Genomic DNA, 21,477 nt, shown 5'->3' on the forward strand with positions numbered 1-21,477 from the left:
CTCTCATCTTGTGGCATGCTTACATTACAGATACACATGGCCACATGCTTGCATTACAGATACACATGGCCACATGCTTACATTACAGATACACATGGCCACATGCTTACATTACAGATACACATGGCCACATGCTTGCATTACAGATACACATGGCCACATGCTTACATTACAGATACACATGGCCACATGCTTACATTACAGATACACATGGCCACATGCTTACATTACAGATACACATGGCCACATGCTTACATTACAGATACACATGGCCACATGCTTGCATTACAGATACACATGGCCACATGCTTGCATTACAGATACACATGGCCACATGCTTGCATTACAGATACACAGAACCACACTTGGCTTTTGCATGGCAAGGACTTGTCCACTGAACCATCTTCCCAGCCCCTCAGCCCAAGAACCAGCTTGTCTGTATCTACAAAGAGTCATTTGGGGTTCTTAATTGGAATTATATCACACCTGTACATCACTGGAGGAAGAATTAACAATTACTAATTCCCAATCCATGAACATGGTGTGTCTTTCTGTTCACTTAGATCTGACCTGCCTTTGTGTGCGCCATCTTCAGCAAGCAGGTGCTGTCATGATTTGTTGGACATACTCAAATGTTTCTTCTCTTTCCTCTTTTCCTTTTCTTTATCTTCTGTTTCAGATAACCAAGTGTGTGCACGTGCTGGTTTCTAGTTGTTCGTTGATAGTCTGTAGCAGCACCGCTAGCTCTGGGCGGGCATGCTGCATCCTCTAGTAACCTGGCTAAGTTCACCCGCTAGTCCAAGGACATTGTTTGACTTGAGTCTGTAATATATTGGGAATTTCATACATGTCGAGTCTTTTGCAGATAGCAGCCCTTCTATTTCTTCTTTTCAAATTTTAATTCATTTATTTTTCTTGCAGTTCCTCCAATTAGGATTTGCATCACTGTGTCTCATAGAGGCAGGAAAGTGGGCATACTTGTGCGTGTGTGTGCGTGTGTGTGCGTGTGTGTGTGAGAGTGTGTGCGTGTGTGTGTGAGTGTGTGCGTGTGTGTGCGTGTGTGTGTGTGCACATATGCATGTACGCATGTGTGTGTGACACAACATAGATGTGGAGGTCAGAGGACAGCTTGTGGAGTGGTAATCTCCTGCAGAGTATTCCAAGGTTGAAGCTCAGGTCATCAGATTTGTCAGCAGGCTCCTTCACCCACCAGTGTGTGTCACGGTACATCGTGAGTTCTAGGCCAGCCTGGCTACAGAACCATGCCTCAAGAGAAAGAGCAGAAGGCTGGCGCTCTTAAAAACAATGAGGAGTGTGGATTGAGACTTGTTAGGCAGCAAGGCCAATCATTCACCACTGCCCTCAGGCGTTGTATCTGAGGTGCAAGTGTATGTGCTGATATTACACAGCCAGTTTATACAGCGTGACCACAAACAGAAGCCCCATGGTAAAGACATATCGTGTCCATGACAGTGCCAGAGTGGCCACAGGGTCTACTTGACATCCAGGAATTCATTCCCTTGGTTGGTTACTCTGAACAAAGCTATTGCTGTCCAGAGTCAGGGTGCTGCCAGCTGCTTGGGTAGTGCTGGTAAATGTTTCACAGCTTCTGAGAAGTATGCAGAAGTGGGATTCAGGAACAGTTTTTAAGAGTGGACAGGCACTGGCCTCAACTTCAGGACAAGGACAGAGGAGGATCCCAGGCTCATGCGTGACTGAGGTCCACCCATTGAAGATCATAAGTTCTAAAGATTTCCAACTATCTGGTTTCAAAAAACAAAAAACAAAAACAAAAAAAAACACCATTTGATCTGTGGTGGAGTTGGAAGCCACCTGCCTGGGTCAACAGTGGGGTACAGGAGCAGAGGAGACCCCAGTGCTGCCCTCCTCTGACCTGCATGTCTCTCCTCCTTTCTGCAGGTGACCCCAGGGTTTGAGGAAAAGGAAGGGGAGCTGCTAGTTAGGGGAGCCTCCGTGTTTCGAGAATACTGGGATAAGCCCGAAGAAACGAAAAGTGCTTTCACTTCGGATGGCTGGTTCAGAACAGGTAGGACAAAACTCTGAAGTGGCAGAGGGGACTGCGGTGGAGGAGGGTCTGGTCTGTGTTGGTCTCTCAGCCTGTGCATTCCAGAACCTCCCACTGAAGGCGGAAGCGGTTGGAGGCTGCTGTTTGACACCCTTTTGAGTGCCTCTTGCCAGCTACTGGAGAGGGTCTGAGGCGATTGCTCTAAAAGGAGCCTGGAGCCCTGTCCTCCAGACATAGCATTCGCACTGCCCTGCCAGCTGGCCACGTTGCCAAAGCCTTGCTGATGCCATGATTGTGGTCCTACCGCCCCGGAGGTCAGGCCCCCCTGTTCTCTTGGGTACCCTGCTCTTCCTGTCCACACAGCCATCCTCTTGCTCTGTAAATCCCCCTCCCCACCGTGGGTCAGAAGCAGGTTCATTTACCGTGATTTGGTCTGGTTTAGGTTGCATATCCAAGTTTGGTCTCCTCTGTGTGGCCTGTGGGGCTCCTGGGTGAGGGCAGGAGGCTCGTGCAGGCTGAGAGGCACACTGTATGGACTGTGACCTCTGAGCGTCAGTCCTCCTGAGCCCCTCCTTATCTTGTGGGAATCGTGTCCTAAGGACACTGTGGCTGTGCTGGAGTTGCTGGCTATGCGGCTTTGTCCGTCTGCTGGTGTGGTTTTCCTGAAGTTCATCACCAGCACGTGAGACACTGACCTCAGGACGTCAGCCTTCTGGTTGCTTTTCCTTTTTGCCCTTCTAGATTTCTAATGTTTTGTGTATATGCTTTCTTTTCTAGTTCTTAAGGTAATACTTTTCAAAAAGAAAGGCCTGTTTCTCATGTGACATCCTGGCCCATGTAAGAGAGGCGGTTTTGACCATGTTCTTTTGGGGAGCAAAGCCTTGTGGGGGCCATGTGCCCCAGGTGGGTACTGTGGCTCATCTGAGAGACGTGGGGTCTGTAAGTAAGGAGGAGGCAATTTATAAGTTTGCCAGATGTGACCTCAGTCTGGTCAGCCCAGAAACGTGTTGTCCTGGCTACCTTGGGCCAATATACTCTAGCTCAGTGGGGGCATCAATCCAGCACCTCCAGGGAATGCCCAGGGTCCACAAGTGGAGACTCACAAGCTCCTGGGCATGCCCTGCTGGTTCTTCAGGCACCACTGTTGCAGGGTCTCACCAGCTCGGTGTTGGAGAACCTGATGTGATTCTGTGGTGATTGTATCAGTAGATCAGGGATGGAAAGCGGTAAGCATATAACACACGGCTCCCCAGTGCTCTCTCTGTAAACATCCTGGTTAATGCCAGCTATCTGGGGGAAACAAACCTCCCACTATTGTCCCTCCAGTGCAGTATTTAGGAAACCCTGCTTTTGAGTGAACCCCACGTGTGGCAGGCCCCTCCACCTTCGCCTTCTGCACAGTCCCTGCGGGATCCCAACTTGCTTTGTGGTCACCTTCTTTTATGTTTAGGTTTGGATAAAAGGCTGTGTTCCTCCCTTTAGAAACACGGAGCAAGCCCTATAGGTTTTACTGATGTTGGGACTCACGGAGCCCTGGGGTGCAGCAGGAGCCACGTGGACAGTGAGCGCTCCGGGTGGGCCTTTCTGCTGAAAAGGAATAGCATGCATTAATTATTGTAAAGAGATGTCTTCAGGAGAAAACGATTTTGAAATTCAGTTTAATTTCATTGTAACGTGCTGCAAACAGGAAGGGAGTGTGTGTGTTTAATTGGCTCTCGGGGGTGAGGCCGGGAGCTGGCAAGCCTTTGTCACAGGCCATTAGCGATACAGGCTGCATAATGAGAGCGCGCAATCAGCTCGCAGCTGCCGCTCCTACGAGGAGAGCATGATATTAAGTAGAAATCAGGATAAATTAAACTTAACCCTTTCCCTAGCTGTCCCTCCTGCCACGCGGATTGAAGTGTAAGCTGGAGAAAGGCTGCCCAGGCCCTTGGGAAGAGCTCTTCCACGCCCTCTCCCAGGCCGTCCGGGTCAAGATGAGAGGAGGATCTCCACCTTCCTTTCTGCGATTCTTCTTGGCCCAGAGAATAAGTAGAGGAGCTCACAGGGTCGGTGGCTACTCAGAAAGGAGCCGAGGCCTCCCTTGCTACCAGAATTAGTCCCCCTAACTCTGTGACTTCCAGCAAACTGTTTAGAACCCATGGCCTGCCTGGAGTTTGGGCCGCAGGCAGGCAGTCGTGGTGAGCCTGGGGTCTGGAGTTAGGCTGTCCTTGGCAGGTGATAGGAAACAGGAACTCTCCTGGGACCACCTGAGGACAGCCAGAGCTAAAGAGCTGGTCCTCCAGGTCCCTACAGCAGAGTGGATGGAATCTCGGCGCTCTGAGTCAATTCATTACTGTGCACAGGAAACAGGTAGATTACCAATAAGCCTGCAAGGGGGCAGCCAGCTGTGGTGCTCCTGAGAGAACAGAATCCTGGTCTCAGGAAAGTCACCGCAACTTCTAAGCCACAGGGAAGGAGTGATAAATGCCTTTGCTCTTCCAGAACAAGCCTACCATGTCCTGCAGTCCCACCTTCAGATCTGTGCCCTGCTTCGTGTGTGCCTGTCTGTTGGGGCTCTGTTGTGGTCTGTGTGTGTGGCTGGCTTTGGGGACTTTGCCCTTCCCTGTTGATCTACACCAGGCCATCGTGTGCTTTCGGAGGGCCCAGGCTGCAAAGTTTCTTAAACACATGGCTGTGAATGGTTTTCAGATGTAACCTGTTGACCTTCACCGGTACCCTCCATAGGAATGGTAGCGCGTGAGTCATGACCTATGAACCCCCTGTGTGATAGGCAGAGGCTGCTTGTCTGCCTGCAGGACTGCAATCAGCCAAGATCTGGGCTGGGAGCCAGCCTTGCCTTCATGCCACAGTAATTACACATGGTGGGCAGTTTGTGTTGAGCTCTGCCGTGGAGAGAGCAAGGCACCAGCAGGGAGGGCAGGAGTTAACAAGACCCCAAAGGCACTGGGCGTTCTGGGGAGTTGGAATCCTCCAGACAGGCTGTGCTGTCCCCAACTTGGGTTTCCATGGGGACATGAGACATGTAGAAGAAGGGGAAGAGGCCACCCTGGTAATGGTGTTGTCCACCACCCACCACGTAACCCGTGTTGGCCAGAAGAGGCAGGCAGGGAAGTGAATATCCCTAATCGCACTGCCATTTGAGCAGAAGCCTCCCCTTCTCCTCTGCTCTCTGTGTGTACCAAGTGCTGCTGGGAGTCTCCTTAGCTCTGCTGAGTGGCTTCTCCAGTGCAACCTCTAAAGGCTATCATTAGTTTTTAATCAATTGTCCATTGATTAATAGTCTTCCCATAAACTGTATGCTGTTGATCGTTGTCACAGCCAGTGGAGGCATGTGTGGGTCTCCGTTTCTGACGGCTGCACTTCCGGCTCTTGCCTTGCTGTGTGACTGTCCCCTGGGAGGTTGGGAGAGCATCAGCACCTTCCTGACCAGCGGGCACAGGGAAGGAGGGCACCCACCAGCCTGTGCTTTGCTCCCAACGGCAAGTCCTTGACCTCAGGCGCTACATGTGGATGAAACAGGCCAGGTCTGCAGGACGGTGGCCTCATCCCCCTGGTGCCAGGATGGTGTGAGTGCTAGCAGTCTGTGTCCCTGGGTTGTTCCTGCACAATGAGGAACAATGTTCCAGGCAGGAGTTTGCAAGCTTTTTAAATTCGAGTTATGTGTCTATCCATGGCTTAGACCTTCACAGCCCAGCCAGCCCAACCATAGCCCAGAAGACCCAAGACTCCAGAGTACTGTGAGTGTGGAAACAACCACGCCCCTCCCATCTGCTCCCCTCAGTCTTGCTGGTGGGTTCAGGGATGCTGACCCCCATTCACAGAGGATGAGCTGTTGTTGCCACTTGGTTCCTCACATCCTGCCATCCTCTGGTGGACCTCACTCCCAAAGATAGTTCCCACCACCTGCTCAGTCCACACGCAGTATTTGCTCTGCTAAGCTCGGGCTGGTGGATACTGCCTGCTTGTGCTCGAGAGGCCAGGGTCTGTAGGGCTCAGGCCCCTCTAGTCCTTCCTGAGGATCTGCCCTTCTCAGAGCATGTAGAGCCCGAGGCCCGCAGTAATGGACACTGCATTCTTTCTTTGCCCTGTGGAGCTCCTCCAAGTTCTACAGTTCTTGACCACTGCCTGTCTGCTTTCTGGCATTCAACTGCTGAAATATAATTTCTTCTTTCTTCTCCCTGATTTAAGATTTATGCCTTTAAAATCAAACAAATAAACTATTGTTGATTTTGTCTTTGGGGTTCCTAGCTGTGCTTGGTCTGCCACTCTCCCAGGCAGCTTTTGGTGAGGCTTAGGATCCTGGGACATTATCATGTCTGTTTTGCTTTTATGTCCTGCTCCTTCTCGTGCCTCTCTAGATCCTGGCCCCCAGGCTCAGGTCTCAGAGGCTTTCTGCTTCGGTGCCAGTGACAGCTGGCTCCCTTCTGCCACAGGCACACCCTCGGTTAGGGTCATGCTACCCTCCCCGTCCCCACCTCAGCCACGTCCTCTGTCAGACAAGAGAGGCCCAGGTGGAATTGACAGTGCTGGGAGACAGGACTGTGGCAGCTGAGACAAGCCAGAGGGCATGTGGTCCTGGGTCCCCACAGCCTTGAGAACCAGAATCCCAAGTGTAGGATGTCATCCTGCAGCTGCCTGTGGATGCCTGGCACCGCGCCAGACCAGCAGCCCTCAGCGGCTGCTGTGCTGTTGTTTGAAGGGTCCCTAGCCAGAGCAGAGAGACCATGGGAGGTGATGTGCAGCGTCCCTGACAAGGCCCCTCAGAAGGCACTGCCCTCTCCATTCTTGCATCCAGAAACCAGAATCCGAGTATCGCAGATTTATTTTCAATTACAGTTTAAGGCAGACACATGAACTAGCACTGGGTTTGAAAGTAGTGCATAAATCCATGTAATAAGATTTTATTGATTGCATGCTGTTTCTGTCGGAACAAAATCCCCTCGGTACACACATCAGGTCAGACCAAGGAGGCTAAATCCAGATCAATGCCTTCTGACAAATATGTGGTTATAAAAGTAAAAGTTACTTAACTTGTTTGATGTACATTTCAGAATGAAGACTCCGTCTTTAACTCCCAGCAGCCTGGTATCTCAGCTGCTCAGAGCCTCTTCCTTGCCTGTTTGCCCTGGCTTCCCTGTCTTTAATTACATTGGCCCTTGGTAATGAGGTTGTACTGAACAGGCCAGGACAAGCTGGAGGCCAAAATGGCCTCACACTAACAAGTCAAAAGTCACAAAGTAGGTGAATTTCTAAGGAATTGTCTCAAGACAGTAGAATATCAGGAGGCTGCTGGAGACTGTGACCTCCAGGGAATTTCCTATGAAGGTCCTAGCCTGGGAGCATGCAAGAGGGGAGGGATGGCAGGCAAAGGCATGCTAATGCCAGGAGGAAGGCACTGAGTGCCCCCCTCACATGAGGAAGACTGTGCTAGAGATCCCAGGTAGCAGAATCCTGAGGGCCTCGGGATCCTGGGGCCTCCTGGGCTTTCTCCTGAGGCAACAGGAAGCCTTCTCCTCATTGGCACAGACAGAGTGAGGGTTCTGCTGTAGGACACAGAGCAAGGTAGCCTGACCAGAAAGAGCCAGCCTCCTGGTGCCCCCCGTGTAGAAACCACTTGCCATTGAGGTAGCCTGACAGAGTTAGGCTGCAGTTGTGGAAGATGGCCCTTAGCCTCATGCCAGTCTGTTAGCCTCCTCTGCCATGCTGATGCCAAGTCCAGCCTTCTGCCGGTAACATCCCCTTCCTCCCTGGCAGGGGGCCTGGTGGTCTAAAAAGGGTATGGCCCCTGCCCCTGCTCCTGCTTTGTGGGTATTACGAGCAGAACGCACCCTCACAGGAAAACCAAGGTAGTAGTTCCTTCTTTCAGTCCCTGGAGATAGCCTAGAACCCAGCATAGTGAGACCGAAGGGCACATCTAGAATAGTTCTTGTATGGTGACACCGATGTTCTGCCACATGACAAGTAAGGACCCAGCTCAGTGCCCCGGAGCAAAAACAGCTCAGCCTGTGTAGCTGGCTGGCCATGGGAAGACTGGATACTGCCTGTCACCATTGGAGCACCAGCATCAGGGTCCCCTCCAGTGCACTCTCATGCACCCTGAATTCTGAATCTTTGTTTTTGTGAGGACATTCACTGCCCCAAGTGTCCCCTTGAATACTTGCTGTTGCCTCTGGCTGGAAGTACCTGTGTCAGCAGCATTATTAGGAGGAAGGAGTTAAGAATTGAGCCTCTGGTTATAAACTTAACTTCAAGCCTCCTCAACTTGCTCTCTTTTCTAAGCTTGTGATGTGTGACCTAGTGGTCTGTCCACAGAAACCACTCTGTGGACACCATGGAGACCACACCCAGGCTCTCCCTCCACCTGAGGCCATGTGGCTCACAGCTCACAGTTCCCTGCAGCTTGCCAGACCTTGGCATCAGCATGCTGTGCTGGCCCTTCAAGCATTTGAAGGACAACGACACCCAGTGGGCCAGAGAGAATGGGTTCCTCAAGACTCAGACAGTGCCAAGAGCAAAAATATGGCTGGAGCCATGGAACTGCTGCTGTACCAACCTGCAGAAGACGTGGCCCGTGCTCTGGTGGAGGTGCTGATGGCAGACCTCAGCTCCTTGCCCTGCATCAGGCTCTGCCGTGCACATGACTATTCAGGAGAATGGAATCCAGTCATCCAAGTAGAGATGGAAGCCTGGGCTACCAGTGCTTTGTGTGTTGACATCTGAGTGGAGCAAAAGCCCAGCACACTCTCATCCTGCCCATCACCTGGGAACAGGCACCAGCTAGAGAGATTTATACAGCCTGTCTGCAAGGGCAAGGTTGATGAAGGCTAAGCACACCCCCAGTGGCTCAGACTCTGTGGTCAGCATTGTGAGGGCACAGTGAGGTTGAGGTCTTCCCAGCTGTAGGAAATCATGAGCTATAAGCAGCATGGAATTGGGCAGAGGGAAAACCTGGGTGTGGCCTTTATTAGTTACAGAGTTGTTCTATAGACAGATCGTGAGATAACACATTGCAAGCTTAGAGAGGCTGGCACGTCAAGGAGGTTTGAAGGTAAACCATAACCAGGTGCACAGTTCTCAACTCCTTCCTCCCAGTACTGCTGACATAAGTACCTTCCAGCCACAGAGGGGACACTAAGGGGGACAGACACTGATACCCGTCTTCCTACATTGTCCCCAGGCCGTGGACTGTGACAGTCCTACATGCTCATGCATGAGGCATGTCGCCATGCTTAGGTGGCTCTGAAGAGCTGCTGTCCCGAGTGCACTCAGTGTTCCATGGCAAGCGGTTGTGTGGAGAAAGCACTCTGCACCTCCAGGGCCATTGCTGCTGGCCACACCTTCTCCCCCTCACCCCTGCCTTCTTCACAGAGAGCTGGCCTTACCTTCTCCCCTCACCCCTGCCTTCTGCACAGAGAGCTGGCCTCACCTTCTCCCCTCACCCCTGCCCTCTGCACAGAGAGCTGGCCTCACCTTCTCCCCTCACCCCTGCCCTCTGCACAGAGAGCTGGCCATATGCCCTGACCCACAGCCTCTCCTCCTCCGGGAGCAATTGCTCTTGACTTCCCCAAATGCATGACCTATGACTCTGTGTATCACAAGCAAGAGCCAGTCCTCAGGCACTGGCAGTGTGAAGCAGGGTCTGCCTAGAGAGCAGACTGTGCCCAGCGGTGCCTAGATCTTTCCTCAAGAGAGAAAGGAGCAGCACAGGGCATGGCCCCAAATCAAGAACCCACAAAATTCCGTATCCCAAGGGCTCTCACCAGATGAAACTTAACAGCACGGGGCATGGGGAGAGGGCGTGGAGCTTTGCAGTGGGCAGTATGGTATCTCCTGCAGTACCAAAAAGAAGCCACGTTCAGGGCAGGGCAGTGGCTCAGCTGTGCTATAGCTTACAGTGAGTGAGTGGAGGCCCATGGGAGCAGCATCAGAGCTTCCTGTCGGGACCCTCAGTGGACAAGTCATGTGTACCCCATAGATAGGGGGTCCCTTAGGACTCAGGACAAGTCATGTATACCCCGTAGGCCACACCTGGGTCCTTTCCCTTCTGTCAGTATTGCCCAAGGCCTGTCCTGGTCTAGGCTGAGGTTACCCATCCAGCTCTTTTGCCACCTGCCACACACAGAGCTGCCACACAAGAGAGAACTACCCAGTGCCAGTCCTTGCTTCAGGGACCAGCCTCTTCCCTCTCTTCCATAAATAAGCCCTGAGCTCATCCAGGCCACCCATCCATCTTGTTTAATAGACTAGAGTGTGCCCTGCACTGCAAGTCCCAGGGAGTAGTGAGGTGATGGATGGTGCCTTCCCGTGTCGGACCGCATGATGGATAATGAAATATTTATGATTTATTCCAGCTAATAACCCACAGGGAGTGCAGGGAGCATGTGAACAGACAGTGAGGCCTCAGCACTGCTGTCAGGGCTGCTGCTGACATCTGCATGCCTACACACTGCCATAATCATGCAAATGTGTGTGCATGGACACACACCGGCACTACTGTGCACACACATACACACTCACACACAAACATACATACACACACACATACACATATACACACATACACACTCACACACACATACATACACACACATATATACACACATGCGCGCACACACATACATACACACATACACACACACATATACACATACACACACACATGCGCACACACATACACACACGCACACACACGCATACACACACAAACACACACACATGCGTGCGCACACACACGCACGCCACCGTGCAGCAGGAAGACTCAGCCGGAAATACAGCCTTGTGCTTCAGCTCGGCTCCTGCTCCTGGCGCTGCAGTGCTTCTGTGGGGCATGACAGGCTCGCCGGGCCCCACACTCCTGTGTGGGAAGAGCAAGTGGGGCAGTCAGTCCGCTTAGGAAAAAGACACTGTGGCTATCTGGGACTGGTGAGGATCAAGGGCAGGAGAGCAGGAAGACATTTTCCACAGGGCATCCCCCTGTTGGAGGAGCTGAGAATGACCCACCCCCAGTAGGATGACAGCGGCTGTGGACAGGGGTGGGGCAGCGTGAGACGGTACCCTGCATGTGTCTGTGTGAGGCAGAGGTCAGGGTCAGAGGCCGCAAACTGTTGGCTGCTGTCTTTTGCACCCTGTTTCTGATTGCTCTGACAGGAACATAGTCCATGGTGGCTCAACTTCAAGATATTTCTAGAATCCGGTGGCCCAGTAGGTTCCCAGCATGCCATGGATTCTGGTGGGCTCCACCCTCCCCTGCTGGCTGTAAGGCTGCGTGCCAATGCCAGAGGAACGGAGAAGGACACATGCCGGTGGAGCTAGCCTCTACTGGAGGTGGGCCTGGACAGTGGGAATGGTGGGACGCACATGTGCACGTGGTCCCCAGGGGCTCTTGAGGGTGATAATCGGGAGAACTGAAGTCTCCTGTGACCAGATTGTCCAGAGCTGTCACAGAAACTCCTCTTCCAGGAGACACCGCTGTGTTCAAGGATGATAGGTACTGGATCCGAGGGCGTACGTCAGTGGACATCATCAAGACTGGAGGCTATAAAGTCAGCGCCCTGGAGATCGAGCGGCACCTGCTGGCCCACCCCAGCATCACAGGTGAGTGGATGGTGACCTCAGGCTTAGAGCACTGGCCCCAACACATAGTGCCTCCTCTGTTAAAGTCTAGACTGTTAAGGGTCCTCTTCCACCTGCTAGCAGGGATTCTGTGAAGTGTCTCTATGCTCCCTCTGTCCCCTGCACACAGTACCACGATGGCAATCCCAAGCTGCCCCCTGCTGCACTAGAGTGCCCTGCAGGCCTGGCCAGAATGCACAGCTGCTCTACAGCCCAAGCAGGAGCAGGCTGAGCCCCTGAGACGCTCTCCACTCCAAGGAGGGGCATTCCCACAGGTCTTGCTCCAGGGGCTTGGGCACAGGCACTGCAGCTAACTGCCTGGCATCTCCACACATTCCTGCCTGCTGTTCAGCTTGCTGTGGTCATCAGGACCTTCCCAGGCATCTCCAACCTGTTCTGCTGTCCTCAGATGTCGCTGTGATTGGAGTTCCGGATATGACATGGGGCCAGCGGGTCACAGCTGTGGTAGCTCTTCAAGAAGGACACTCACTGTCCCACAGGGAGCTCAAGGAGTGGGCCAGGTAGGGCTAAAGGGACTGTCCTGGGCTCTAGGGTATGTAAGGGAACCATTTGGAATTGGGGACAGAAGGGCCTGTCCTGGAGCTGGGAGGCTGGGCGGACCATTCTGGATTCTGGAAGAGGGGAGGATGAAGTTGAAAAGCCTAGCAGTGTGACCCACAGGTAGTTTTGTCTCTTCCCTCAGTAAATGTAGACCTGGCAGTAGAAGGGCCTCTACTGCAAACCAAGCTGGGAGGCAGTAATACTCTGTTCCTGAGACAGAAGCAGATATCCTGGTATCAATTTATAAAGCCCAAATCATTTAGAGGCTGAGGACCCCCAGAAAGTGCCTGACAATCCAGTGCTGCATTAAGTAACCCTCCCTATCCTGCCAAACTTGCACCACCAGCCACAGAACAGCCTGGGCCCTGCAGCCCTGAGGGTGGCCTACGTGTCTCATATCTTACTGTGGGGCCTTCAGAGCTTAGGAATGCCTAGGCCTATACCCACAGCTCCCTCCTTAACCCAGGGGCTTATTCTCTCTGGATCCTGGAGATGCTTATCTTGGGTTTTTGGGGGGTGGAAGGAGGTGAGACAGGGTTTCTCTGTGTAGCCCTGGAACTCTCTCTGTAGGATGGCCTCCAACTCAGAGATCTGCCTGCCTCTGCTTCCCAAGTGCTGGGATTAAAGGTGTGTGCCACTATGGCCACCATACTGTGCTGGTGTTTTTGCCCCCTATGTTGTTTGTGGTAGACTCCAGTTTCTCTCATCTGAGCCCCTGGCAATTTCCGATATCCTTCCGCTGTGCAGACACCTTCAGGTTCCTTCTTTAAATCTGAGTTCCCTCCACTTGGCTGTCTCCTCCTGCCCCCACCGCCCACTCCGACTCGCCTTCTCTCAGCGTAGGACTATTTTTGGCTCGTCCGACGAGACTTTGCACGCAGCAGGAGTCCTTGTTTCATCAGGGCCACACAGCTGGGCAATTACCGATTCCCCTGGATTCGCAAAATCACAGTTGGAGCTCCATAGCTTAGCAAAGGCAACAGTCTGCTTGGCCGGTTGCTGCTTTGATTAAACAATTACTTTTTTGAGAAGAAAAACACCAGGCATTCTCTGCTGAGAGCCACTGCAGTTGTTGGACAGAGGTCCCACATTGGCCTGAATCCCTCAGGCCGTGACCTGTGTCCGTGGCACAAGTTGGTGGCTCCTGCACTCTGAGTGCTTCCCCTCAGGGCCCGTGTCTGCCGCTGAAGTCCTTGCTTGGGTATTCAGGCTCATGGTGAGTATCGAAGACCTGAAAATGAGGGGCTGAGGTTAGACCACGCGGGGAGCTATAGCTGGGTAGAAGAGGAACAGTGTCTAAGCTCCCTGGAGCTCCTCCTCTGCAAGGAGGCCACCAAGCATCGCAGAGTGGTCCTAAGGGAATTGTGGCCCCGTAGATTTTGTCCCCACAGTGGGTAGCCTTCCCATCAGTTGTTTCTTGTGTTTGGGGACCTGAGGGGACCCCAGCCCTACCCAGTCCTCAGAGAAGAGTGTCTAAGCTCCCTGGTGTTCCTCCTCTGGGGATATCTGCAAGGGCCATGTGGCCCAGGAGATCCTCACCCGTATGATGGCCAGGTCCATCTTGGTGGATACTGCTTGCTGCTGGTGACCCTGTTGTCTCAGGCCACAGGACAACTCTGTTGTCCAGACTCCATTGGAGGCGTGGTGGGAAGGGGAGAGAGTAGAGTGTTTGTCCTGAGGTTGTAGTTGGCTAATACGAGTTCCAGAAGGAGACTGTCTGGAGAAGACACTAACAACAAATTTTCTCCATGTTGACTGGAAGGGAAGTGGCACAGGTCTGGGCCTTAAGTACTCAGTCTTGGCTACATAGCAAGTTCAAGGCCAGCCTGGGCTAAAATGAGAACAAGGAGATTCAGGAAGGAGCAAAGAGAACACAGGTGTCACTGTGTCCACCTGTGTTTTCCACCTGTGTTTTCCACCTGTGTTTTCCACCTGTGTCATCCACCTGTGTTTTCCACCTGCTATGAGGTACAGCCTACACCTCACAGCAGCCCAATGATCATCAGGAGGTCCACACAGACCTGAGTGTGTCCTCCTTGTAGCTGGTAGTACCTGTGACGTCTGTAAATTACCAGAACTAATCCAAGAGCCAGGGCTGAAGAGTTCTGTGTCTATGAAGCTGAATCCCAGCTTTAAAAAAAACCACAAGGCAAATGCCAGGCCCAAAGCACTCAGGGGACACTCCCCAAAGTGCATACGAGTCCATTCCAGTTAGGAGGGACACTCCCACCTGACTTCATGGCACCCTCGACCCTACTACCGAAACCAGACAAGAAACCCAGACCAGTTTCCTGTCAGACAGACACAAAATGCTTAACCAAATGCTAGAAATTAGGTCCTATTCACAAAAGAGCCAACACATCATGATCGTGTGGCACTTACACCAGAGACGGGAGGTTAAGCATTCAGAAATCCAGCCATGTGGTGCGGCACGTTTACAGAGTGAAAGCCATGCTGTCATCAGTAGACAGAGAACATGCATTTCTAGATGCTGGTGTCACTTGCAGAGACTCTAGCAGTACCAGAGAAGGAACATTCCCGAGCTGAGGGAGGGGCTCTGAGGACCACTGCAATCGAGACTGGACATTTCCTCCTGTGTTCAGGGGCAAGAGCCCACTCCCACGTCTTCCAGTCCCACCCAGACATACAGCTCATCTGGAAGCTCATGTGTCTGTTACTTATGATGGGGCAGGGAGTCCAGGCAGTGGGCATGCTGTGCTTCTGTCTGGGGCTGAGTGCCAGCCAGCCACTTGAGCCAGTTGTAGAGGTTTGTACCCAGTCCCCACATCACACTGCACTGGCCCTTCCTGTAAAAACCTGCCCAGTTTAGTTTCTACACATAGAAATACACAGGCCAGGTAAACGGAACAGGACAAGAGGAAAAAGATGGGGGTACCAGGAAGAATGGGGACCACAAGCTAGGAAGGGGAGGGGCTGGGATCTCTTGGGATAAAGTCATAGGGAATGAGGCCAGTCCACCCAGATCAAAGGACACAGTCCACGGTGGCTGGAGAAGCAAGGCTCAAGTGCCACCCACGGTGCCCCCGACAGCTCTGCTGGGAGATCTGAGCAGTCACACCAGAGTCACCGGCTCTCAGGCTCAGGTAGGAACACGTGTGACATAGAAGGCTGGAAGTTGTATCTAAAGTTAAAACGCCTATAGATTCCTGAGGGTGTCACTTAGAGCCCTGGGTAAAGTCCATGGAACTTGGGGGCAGGCATGGATTCTGCCCCAGGCCTTCCACGTGATCTCTGATTGGTTGTCCGTGCCACGGAGCAGGGGAACATCTGTAGGACTCACATCCCTGTCAGTGCCGTCTGAGCCTCAGAACAGAACCACAGCCTTTCCCTACCAAAAACAGGAAGGAAAGATAACACAGGGCGCCCACCTGTGCCTCCCTTCTGATTAAATTCTAGTGGTACCCAGAAGCTTTGTGTGTAGTTGACCATGCTTGCCACCTACAGGAGCCATTCCCCTGTGCCAGCTCATTCCCTTTGGAGGGAATGACAGCAGGCAAGCCTGTGGTCAGTTATACCCAGGACAAGAAGAGACCAGGCTGGCTGAGGAGAGCAAAGGGCTCGCTTTCTTCCCTTTCCTCTGTTCCCTCCTCTAAGTGTGTCCTTACCCACGTCACTGCTGCTTCCAACCTGACTTTGCAGGAAGCAAGAGGGAAGATGACGGTCCTGTTGCCATCTGTCACAGTCAGGGTGTGACCACAATGGCTTCTGGGTATATCAGATGCCTACATTTCTCAGGGGTGGCATGCTGTTCTCTCAGGCTATGCTTGTCTCTGCAGAGGTGTCCTGGCACCCTACGCTGTGCCCTCGGAGCTCTTGCTGGTGGAGGAGATCCCACGGAACCAGATGGGCAAGGTGAACAAGAAGGATCTCCTCCAGCAGTTCTACCCTCACGACAGGAGCCAGCCAGCCCAAGGCTAGAGAGCAGCAATCGTGTGCTGGGTGGGCCTCGGAGCAGCTCCAGAGACCCTCAGATGGAACCCTCTCCCATGCAATCAGGTTGACCGAAACCAAATCCACTAGGATGAATCATCGAGTGAGTTTCCCCAACCCAGGCTGATTGTCGAGCTCAGGTGACCCTGACCGCTGGCTGTGTCCTCGGTGGTCCAGTGTGTGGCCAGCTCTCCAGTGCCCGAGGCTGCTGCCTCTCCTGAGGGCAGACCCCAGAGAGTTAGAGGGGACAGTGAGAAGAGATGAAATAAAGACACAATGCATGTCCGTGATTCCCAACTACGACCTGTGACCGAGTCGCGTGTCTGCGTGCACACTTCCTGCAGCCGTCACAGCTCCTGGCTCACGTAGGACGCTGAATAGCACTGGGTGGAGCCTACAGCCCCCAGACCAGGATTCCTGCTGCTGGGACTATCGGCCTGGAACTGCTGTGTGTGCAGTAGAACACTTGAAGTCCTGTAGCCACCCAGGGCCATCCCCAAATGGCTCTGAAGCTTCTCTTCCCTAACCTTGTCTCTCCCCAGTTTGGTGTCTTTCTGGTCTTCTGTGTCCCCTTTGATGTCTTCTTCTCAAACCTCTTCCTGCTCTGCTCCTGAAAGCTTCCCTGACCTCAGTCTTCCAGCCCACAGACCTTAGATGTCCTGCCAGCTCAGACTCATCCATGGTTATGTGCTCTCAGGCCATGTGGAGATACAGCTCTCTGTGTCTGTCTCTTTGTGTTTGTCTGTCTGTCTCTCCCCACCCCCTTGGGGCTACTGACAGCTGTGTTAATGATAGCCCTGTGTCCACACATGGCCCTCAGCAATCTGCAGGCATCAAGTGATGGGGCCTCTGACATTGCCACAAGGCCTGGTGGAGCCCCAGGTTAGACTGGACTATTAATCTGTAGAAAGGAAAATGCTCTGGCTCCAGAAACCAGAATGCCTAAGGTCCTGTCAGATATCTGGGCCTTCCTGAAGCCAGTCCATTGTGGTGATCCCCAAGGGCAGGACTTCCAGAGAATCCCAGTGCAGTCTGTGGGAGTGACCATATGCAGTGTCACCCTGTGTTGGACCATCTCACTAAAGAAAACACATCTGCTACTGAGCCCAAGACCCTGGACTCGAGGTCAGTACAAAACAGTCTCAGGAATGGTGGGATGTAAGGTCAGCTCTCAGCCACATCCATGCCCTAAGCAAGGTTGACTTCTGTGTGTTGAGCCTAAGTGAGCCATGGTGAATGGTTTCCCCAGGTCAGAGGTCACTCTGCCTAGGCCATGGCCATAGGAGCTGCTGACACTTAGGCTGGTCTCCTCCCAGCAGCTCTTAAATTTCCCTCGCCATCCCTGGCTCTCTGACTGCCTTCAGTGTCACCGCTGCCGCAGCCAACTGCACCTGGAGCCCACCTTCCAAAGCAGGTGTCATAGGCCAGCCCAGATCTCAGTCCTTACATTTCAAGAAAGGCATCCTCACGGCATCATGGGAGGAGACACCCGTGCTGTGCACACCTACTCTGTTGGCTCTTGGCCAGCACATCAAGGTCTTCCTTCACAGGGAAGCCTCGTGCTCCTGGGAGACAGAGAGCAACTCTGCGCTCTCCTGGTAAACTGAGCCTGAGAAGACAGCAGGGCGAAGATCCTTGTAGCCCCCACATCCTCAGTGGTAATGCAGGTGTCTGGAGCCCTGATGGGGCCCAGCATAGCGAAAGGTAAGATGTCATGGAACCATTGTGTAAGCCTGAAACTGGAGCCGCACTAGCTCAGGCAGCTCTGCAGAGTGGAGAGGAAAGTCAGCCTCACCACCGGAGATCTGCGTGAGTGTGCACATAGACACACACATCACACAATCACAGACACACATGCAGACACAATCACAGACACAATCACACATCACACACAGACACATCACACACACAGTCATACACACACACATCACACACATGTCACAGACACACAATCACAGAGACACATCACACAGACACACATATCACACACGTGTCACACACACACACACAGACATTCTTGCCATTCTCTGTATGGTGTTTTCAAAGCCACTGTTGCTTGACTGTTTTCTAGACATAGCATCACATTCCAGAATGGGAAACATCCATTGTCACACTTGTCACACTCCTGTGGGTGCAGTGTTGGGGACTCATGGCCCTTGTAGAACTTTCCAACATCCAAGAAGACTCACTTCCCCGATACCTGGGACCCTGGCCCTCAGTGTTGGTCCCTGTAATTGTGTCCCTGTTGTAGCCATGAGCAGGAGGTCAGAGCCACCTCCACGTGCCCTAGTAGAGCTGAGTGCCCTTGCTAACATCCACCATGCGGTCAATTTAGCTCAGCAAATAGATCGATATCAAATTATCCTGATTCACCTTCATAACTCTTAAGTGAGCAATAGCGGAGGGGAGATGGGGGTCACTGGAAATAAATAGCCGTGGAAGGCCTTTGTGATCTATCACCTGAAGACAGTTGCAGCATCCTGAGCCAGCTGCTGACACGGTCGTTAATAAAGCCCAGGAAAGCGCTGTCAGCTCCGGTGAAGGATAGCCACAGGTCAGGCACGGGGACCTGCCTCGCTCCGGCAGGGTACAAGATGCACCATTTGTGGGCTGAGCCCTTTTTAGAGGTGGCAGTGGGTACTGCCCAAGCAGACACACTGGGTGCCCCCGTCTGCGGCTGCTTTTCACACACTGAGGGGGGCACCTCTGGACTGCAAATGAAACAACAGAAGATTGGTCGTCCTAATCCTAGAGAGAGGGGGCGACAGTGGAGGTTGCACTCACTGCTCAGGTCCAGAGCCCTAGACTGTCATCCGTCCTGGCCGCCTCTCTGGAGTCTGTCCCACCTCTTCCCCACCTGCCTAGGGCATTTGTGTGTGATCAGAGTGAACACCTGTGGAACTGGTGCGTGCACACGTGGTACACATGGACGCTTGACTCTGTAAAAGCACATGTCGGAGAGGCTAGTGTCTGTCACAAGTAACCATGTTTGTGTTCAGGCTTGTAAAAGGTTTTCCTGAGGACTGTGGATGTCACATGGGTTGCTCGGGTACAGGCTCAGACCAGGCTCAGCTGGGTCAGGCACATCTGCATGTCCCATCTTTGGTGGCCCTTACCCCCTTCTCTGGATCACCTCTGAAGCACAAGGAGGTCGTTGACCTGCAGGGTATAACCCTGAATGACAGGTTGATCAGTTGAAGATGATAGACCATTAAGTGTCCTTCATCCAGACTGTCAGAGCTCTTCCCCCACCCCACCCCCAGTAAAGAACCAGCGACAACCAGCTGCCACACCATCAGTGCCTAAGCCACTCCTACAGCACCTGCTTTAACAGGAAAGAGCTACTCCGTAAAAAGAAAGGGACAGCACTGCATCAGACTGGCTGGACTCACGCCTCCAGGCACAGTCATGCATTGAACATACATGAAACACATGTGTACTCGGCTGTCCAGACGAAACAGTTCTGGTCTCAGAAATGCCTTGCTCAGTGAAATGCTGGTTGTCTTGGAGGCTCCAGCAGCTGGTGTCAGCCAGAGCAGAGTTACGTGTTCTGGAAGAAGGTGCATGGGCCATTACCAGTTCTGCACTGACCCTGCCTGTGACACCTGCTCCTGTCCCAGGACAGCGACGAGCCTGGCCAGTGCAGAGGGAAATCACTCTTTAAGATGTGTTAAGCATTGTGGAAGGACAGGAGCTGCCGCTCCCCACAACAGACACCAGTCTGTTGAGTCAGAGGCTCATGCTGCGTCTGCTTCAGGCATCTTCAAGAAGTGAAACCCATGGCTCAGTGTTTGAGAGCACAGGATGCTCTCCAGAGGACCCAGGTTCGATTCCCAGGACCCACTTGACAGCTCACAGCTATCTGGAACTCCACTTCCAGGGGATACAACACTGTCTTCTGGCTTCTTTGGGCACCAGGCATCCATATGTGTTGTGTACAGACATACATGCAGGCCAAACGCTCACTTAAAAAATATACAAAATAAAAGCAAAACCCAGACTTTCCTGGTGACACAGGACCCAGCTGGGTCTATCTACAGGTGGAGCTCTCTCGACATCAGCTGCACCTCCACCTGGAGAAGACAGTTGGTGTCCTGAGTGCTCACAGAATGTGATCCCACACCCCAAAGCACTCTCCACTGTTCTGGGATGAGTTCACCACCACAGGGAAGGGGCTCATCCCTACATGAGTTCTAGCATGCCTTTGTAAAATGGAGCTTCTCCGTGGACTTCAGGAGAAAGTTGGGGAATTAGTGGACATCTAACCACAAGTGAGAATTTGAGATGCTGGACACTCAAGGATGAATTATAAGTGGCGAATATGAAAGTCAGTTGGCATTCAATGTTCTTATACGACTGTAGCCTCAGAAGGTTGTTTGGGAATGTAGGAGAGACCACTGGAGGGTTTGTGCAGATGGAAGCCCTTGAAGGTGTCTGGGGTGTGTCTTAGTGGGCGGTCCAGGATGTGATGTGATCCACCTTGGCACAATGGAAAGCCAGACAGGCGTGGTGGTATACGTATAACTGTAATTCCAGCACTGGGGTGGAGGCAGGAGCATTGTCATGAGTTCGAGGCCAGCAGACTATGTCTCAAAAAAAGATGGGGAAGGAAGAATGAGAAAAATATTCCTAATGGATTTTATTGTACCTTAAAATTAGCAATATGAAAACAAAGCTGGGCAGTGACAGTGGTGGTGGTGGTGGCAGTGGGCAGTGACAGTGGTGGTAGTGGTGGCAGTGGGCAGTGACAGTGGTGGTGGTGGTGGCAGTGGGCAGTGATGGTGGTGGTGGTGGCACTGGACAATGGCAATGATGGCACACTCCTTTAAATCTGGCACTAGGGTGGTGTTGGGGGGCAGAGGCAGGAGAATCTCTGTTAATTGGAGGGCAGCCTGGTCTACATAGCAAATTCCAGAACAGCCAGGACGTAGACCTTGTCTCATGTGTGTGTGTGTGTGTGTGTGTGTGTGTGTGTGTGTGTGTATGCATGTGTTCCATTATATACAAATAGATCATATTCCTTTAAATTATAATTGTAACCTAGGTATTCTGCTTGTTCCCATTTATAAGCCTGGGCTTTTGTAGTATGGATGTGTTTGGGTTTGTTGCACTTAGAAACTTCACAGATTCATTGTTTATTTAAATAAATATGGAATGAATACACATGTATATATGTATATATGTGGATAGATATAAAGCATATATAATTTTTCAAATGTTCGCCTATGGAAACCCACTACTTTGTGAGCTAATTTAACTGTATAATCTGGGGCTGGAGAGATGGGTGCAGTTAAGAGCATTTGTTCTTACAGAGGACCCAGCTT

At 52.3% G+C, this 21,477-nt stretch overlaps 1 protein-coding gene across 2 annotated transcripts in view; it reads left to right on the plus strand.

Moving 5' to 3' along the window:
* The window catches only part of Acsf3 (acyl-CoA synthetase family member 3), a 41,725-nt gene extending 25,271 nt beyond the window's left edge, over positions 1–16,454 (plus strand). For both annotated transcript variants that reach the window (XM_028753640.1, XM_028753639.1), the window contains exons 7-10: positions 1,921–2,047; positions 11,489–11,623; positions 12,051–12,162; positions 16,000–16,454. In XM_028753640.1, the coding sequence (XP_028609473.1) occupies positions 1,921–2,047; positions 11,489–11,623; positions 12,051–12,162; positions 16,000–16,141 (516 nt within the window). In that variant the 3' untranslated portion in view covers positions 16,142–16,454. The remainder of the gene's footprint in view (positions 1–1,920; positions 2,048–11,488; positions 11,624–12,050; positions 12,163–15,999) is intronic.
* The last annotated feature ends 5,023 nt before the right edge of the window (positions 16,455–21,477 follow it).

Source organism: Grammomys surdaster, unplaced genomic scaffold (assembly GCF_004785775.1).
Source record: "Grammomys surdaster isolate TR1022 unplaced genomic scaffold, NIH_TR_1.0 128, whole genome shotgun sequence".
NCBI classification, from domain to species: Eukaryota; Metazoa; Chordata; class Mammalia; order Rodentia; family Muridae; genus Grammomys; species Grammomys surdaster.